We start from the raw sequence: 5,375 nt of genomic DNA, 5'->3' as shown, positions 1-5,375 counted from the left end.
AGTTAATATAACAAAAAAAAATTAGAGCTCAAATTTCACATCATTTAATATTCAAATCTAACTTATAAAAATAAAATACTAAGAATTTTCGAGCACATAAAAACAAAATTTTAAAGAGCTCTTTTATTTTTGAATAGAAGAAAGATAATGGAAAAATCAATGAAAAAAAGTTAACAGTAACAGGTGTAAACCCCACTAAAATCGGTAAACTATTAGTTAATAAATTGAATTTTAATTAGAAAAGCTAAAAATGCAAAACTAATATCAAAATAGGATAGAGCTCGTCGAAACGAGAATTTTGATAACAATTTTAAAAATTTGGCCCAAAACGGATCGAAAAAGCCGAACCGGTTGAACCGGGGTCCAAACCGGACCCGTGGGTCTAACCGGACCCAAACACTTAAATGAAACAGCAGCTTCTTCTTCCTCATAAGCTGCTGCGACGCCATAACAGCAAGGGGGGGGAGAGGAGATTCCCAAACCTTCACCATTCCTTCCAACTACCATAACTTCCTCATTTGAGCTCTGATCTTATCGCCGCACCGTTCGCGGCCGCACGTCCAGCGCGTCGAGCTCTACCTTTCTATCCGAACAATTTTACTGGTAAGCCTCCTATTAGGTTTAGAATCTCTACCCCTCTTTCTTTGGTAAACTTGAAAACCTATGGTGAATCTTGTCCAATTTTTGTGTTCTAGGTTCAAGTTAGCTTCCGGAACTTGTGGGCTCTAGCTATTGAGCATATGGGTATGGTAAGAACACCCTAACCCTAGCTCAATCTTTTATTTGTAATAGAAAACTGAATTGGAACATATATATATGTATTAGGTGTAGTTTAAGTGGGTGTTTATGCATTGGAATTTAATTGGGATTACTTGGAGGTTTGTTGGTGACCAAGGCTTGTTTTGAGGTTGTTTGATTGAGCTTGGAGGGGCTGTAATTTTGAGTTGTGAGGCTGCCTTGGGTGAACTAAGTGATCAGCCAAGGTATGGTTTAAGTTTCACACGTTTGATATTTACAGTGTTGTGAAAACTTAGGTTAGAGGAACCATAGGATAAATTGAATTGTTAATTGCATTTAATGAGTAGTTTGTAATGTTGTTGGAGTAAATTGTTGATGAACATAGATTGGAATTATGGGGTATTGAAGTTATTAATTTCATGCTTTTGGACTTGCTTATAATGGGTTGTATTGATGTTGATATTGATGAATTATGGTTGGTGATCGTTAATAAATGGTTGTTATGTCAAGTTGATGGATTAACATGTATGAAGATTTGATTTATGTTAATGGCATTTAATTGGTATATGTTGATGGAAGGTTGATAAATATATGATGAGAATTGGTATAGGTGAAGAATTGATGTGAACAAAGGCAAGGTTATTGATGTATGGGGTAAAAGTGAATAATTTTTTATGATCAAGGTTGGTTGAGTTGATTAAAGCTTATATTGGTAATGATTGTTGATGAATTGAGTTGATATGGTTTTACAATGCAAGTTTTAAATGGTAAGAAACTTAAGTTGGAGAAAAAGAGGTTTTGTTGAAAGTGGTTAAAACCAAATTTTGATTAACTTTGGACGTCCATAATATTCTCCTCAAATTTTGGATTGGGTTGTAGTTTGTTACAAATAAAAGATAGTTTCAAGAGCTTTTGATTGATATCAACTTTATGAAAACTGAATTTTGTGGAGAAAGTTATGGACGTTGCAAGTTTAGTGTTTAAATCTGAGTTCAGGGTGACCAAATCGGTTTTGAATATTTTTAAACCAATTTTTCACTTCTAAACCTCCATTTTCTTCCCTTTAAGGCTTAAAGTATGGTTCTAGGTCCAATAGATAAAAGAAGTTAGGAAAACAATATAACTTGAAAGTGAAGAAAGTTGTAAATAGTGGCTTTTATGAAGAAAATAAGGATGTTAATGAAGTTTAATGTTAAGGTTTGATACTTGATGATGTATTGATGATAATTGCCATGGCTTATGAATAATGATATTTGAGATACGAGTTTTCCTGGGTAAGAGCCGTGGCTCGCCTATAACACCCTAACTATCAAAATGTCACGCTTCCGGCTACGCCACTCTGATAGCTCGAGTATTACCACGACTCTTATAATATTTAACACTAAAATATGAGCCTGCTTAAAACTTAAAACCGCAAAACCTTTCGATAACTCTTTTCGTGAAAACATAAACATACATGTACATACAAATCAGATACAACCTTAAGCTATATATATACATAACACTAGTTTACAAATATACATATCATAATTTCCTATCCCTCTTACAGACTTAATAAAGATAAAGGCGAGGGAAAAACAATAGCTACGGCAATACAAAAAAACCGAGTAAACAGAAAATAAACATAACTCTCCTGAAGCTTCATCTTCCATATCCTGAAAAGGAATAACCTGTAGGGGAGTGAGAACGTCGTCCTCGCTTGTTCTCACCATAGAATTACAAAAATTGCTATAACAAGATACGTAAAGATAAAATCATTCTTAGAGTTCAGTGATCATTGCTCGTCTTATGAGTCTTTCCAAAAACCATAGGTTCACATTCGAAATCCAGAAAATTTCTTTTTGAAGACTTTCTAAGTTTCTCAAATATTCTAAAACAAAACCTTTTTCCTTTCTTAAAGAAAATGTCTGAAAAGTTTTTCCTAGGCCGCAACCATGAAAGCAGTTACCTACGCGGTATAAATGATCATCCCGTTCCAAGCATAGGTTCATTAAGTCTATGCTGAACCAATCAGTTACTTTATACAGAACTAGGACTCAATATACCAATCACGGCCTCAAGCCCATCCAATCCAACACGGCCCCCAGCCCAAACAACTCAAACATCAACCAATTCATCACAAGTCAACCAATCAAACACAATCACAAATAATGTAGTTCAAACACAATCAAGAGCAATTACAACAAGTATAACAGTTAACATAAGTATTCACATAAGCAAACCAAATACAATATGCACACCCAAACAATATCACATAAATGCAAATGATGAATGCCTGTCCTACTAGCTGTGATATCACATTGTCGGTTCAATTGCCAACCCGACACATTCCCATGGGAATGTTGCCCTTCGGTCACGTATAAATGGGAACCCTCTGGGATAACGTGCCCGCCACACGGTCCAAGATGTCAGTGCCTGCACACTCTTGTGATCCGAAAGGATGTGAGCGGGATACTTTGCCTCCGACCTCACATATACACGTAAGTGGGATTAACCACCGTCCTTACGCGGGCGCCACAACCTCGACAAGCGGGATTAGCCACCGTCCTTGCCAGGCGCAAGCGACTTATCAACAATCTCGTCAATTATCAAATCTCTCAGCATAAGCGGGACGAACCCGGCCCTTACGCCTACCAAACAATAACTCATCAATCTTGATGATATCCACAATCAATCAGGCTCAATACCTTATTTCAAAATCATTCTTGGCCCATTTACTTTTAAATAACAAACGTAGTCAAATCACAGCTAGCCAAGAATCACTTTTCAAAACGGAGCCACTTTCCACATCTTTCCAACACTTCCAAAAATCTCAAAACCATGCCAAGTTCAAAATCTCTTTGAAAGACTCAATCATTCATTTCTAAATCAAGATTTGGTCGTAAGATTCCTTAGCAGAGTCCCAAGACTTCAGGAGAGAATAACCTAACTCATTTCTTAAATTTTAAAATAACAATTCCAATCAAAATCTCAGATTTTCTAGAAATTTCGGCAGCATCTCCCCTAAAACTTGGACTTTGCCACCCTTTTCGGGTCCCAACAAAACCAATCATCAACTCTTTCTAACAGGTTCAAGACCAAATCAGTTTTCAATAAAACAAAACTCAACTTTTAATTTATCAAAAATCATTCAAATCAACCAATCCAGAAATCTCCAATTTATCAAAATCATACATTGTTACAATCAAACAGGCAACCATATTCATTCAAGATAAAACCAGACAATTCATAAGACTCACATAACCACCAAAATTACATTTTGTACAACATATCTATTTATAACAATTTCTAATTTAAATAAAACTAGTTTGTACAAAAGCCCCTACCTCAAAACGCATAACCATAACCCAAACGCGTCACAGAGTCCTTTTCGCCTCAACCCGAAATCAACAACCAAAACCTCGGCTCCAAGTCACTTTCGCAGTAGCCATAGCAATTCTAATCGCAACACATAACAACCAAAACTCAATCTTATAGCAATTAACGTCACAAACCTCAGCGTATGATAACAGAACAGTAACCAGAGGGCTTTTCAAATCGAAGACGCTTACCGAACGAAGAAGGAACGGCTGAACCGATACAGCGACGGTCTCTGAACCGGTTTGGCGGCAGCCCGGCAGCAGCTCCGCCAATAACTCTCGAGTGACGGCGGCTGCCCGAATTTCTGATAATAGCAGCTGTACAACCACGCAGTATCAACAATCTTCCCGGGATTTCAAAAGGACAGAAATCTCAATTAAAATCCTTACCGGTAGAATTCTCCGGCGACGCAGCAGGGGCATTTTCCGGCGGCAGAAGCTAACTGGCGTAACCCCATGAGCAACGGCAGGGCTCCCAATAGCAGCTGGGCACGGCGGCAGGGACAGCTCCGCGACGGTCTGGCGGGCTCTCTTTCTCATCGCGACAACACCGGCGACGTTGGCGGCGTGCAGGCCGGCGCTGGGCGGCGTGACTCTTCCCCTCCCTTGCGGTCCTCTCCCTCGTCTCCGATCTCTTCTGCGGTGGCACAGAGGCGGTGGCATGGCTGGGACTGGGTGCGGCTCTACCAAACTCGTGTCTTCTCCCTCAGAGTCATCCGTGGCTCGCCCCCAAACGGCGACAGGCAGATCGACGAGGAGGCCCGGCGGCGTGACACTGATGGAATGAGCTCGACGGCGAGGACACGGTGCGGCGGCACGACGTGGTGAGGGCGACGCGACTGCACGCCGTTAGATGCGGCCCCCTTCCCTTCCGATTCCGATCTCCCTCTTCTTGGATCCCTTCGCTTGCTTTTCTTTGTCTCTTCTCAAGAGCAGTGGGTGTGTGTGTGTTCATCACAAGGCTGCGCAGCAAAGAGGATGAAGGAGAGGCTGTTGGCTACGCAGCATGAAGAGAAGGATGGCGGCTGCTGCTGCATAGTTAGGGAGCTGGGCGGCGGCGGTAGTGAGGCCAGCCACCATCGCCCCTCCTCTCTTCCCCACTCCTTCTCCGTTTTTGCTACTGTCGCTGTGTATTGGTTTGAGGAAAAAGGGGGAGCATTTGTGTTGCTGCCGCTGGGTTGGGGGAGAAGGTAACCGGGTCACGGGTTAGGGTTTCAGGGTTAGGGTTTCATTTTCAAAAATTAGGGTTAGGGGCATTTCGGTAATCTCAAATAAAAT

At 40.6% G+C, this 5,375-nt stretch overlaps 1 protein-coding gene across 2 annotated transcripts; it reads right to left on the bottom strand.

Annotated features, from left to right (window-relative positions):
- LOC110268894 lies at positions 4,072 to 5,126 on the bottom strand. 2 transcript variants are annotated; one of them, XM_021115970.1, is made up of 2 exons: positions 4,488 to 5,126; positions 4,072 to 4,415 (listed from the first exon to the last, which is right to left on the bottom strand). In XM_021115970.1, exons 1-2 carry the CDS (start codon positions 4,758 to 4,760, stop codon positions 4,125 to 4,127), a joined length of 564 nt encoding a protein of 187 aa, XP_020971629.1. In that variant the 5' UTR covers positions 4,761 to 5,126; the 3' UTR covers positions 4,072 to 4,124. The 2 variants fall into 2 exon arrangements, with proteins under 2 accessions (XP_020971629.1, XP_020971630.1); XM_021115971.1 differs by having other exon boundaries at positions 4,072 to 4,402; positions 4,488 to 5,124.

This window comes from Arachis ipaensis, chromosome B02, assembly GCF_000816755.2.
Source record: "Arachis ipaensis cultivar K30076 chromosome B02, Araip1.1, whole genome shotgun sequence".
Taxonomy (NCBI): domain Eukaryota; kingdom Viridiplantae; phylum Streptophyta; class Magnoliopsida; order Fabales; family Fabaceae; genus Arachis; species Arachis ipaensis.
Note: the sequence above shows the minus strand (reverse complement) of the source record. Positions and strands in the feature narration are given on the sequence as shown.

Bases quoted from the DNA above. Each gene is read 5' to 3' on its own strand.
- LOC110268894 (XM_021115970.1), bottom strand. From the start codon at position 4,760: ATGCCACCGCCTCTGTGCCACCGCAGAAGAGATCGGAGACGAGGGAGA. The intron at 4,416-4,487 runs GTAAGGATTTTA...GTGGTTGTACAG, and splicing joins GTCGCCGGAGAATTCTACCG to CTGCTATTATCAGAAATTCG.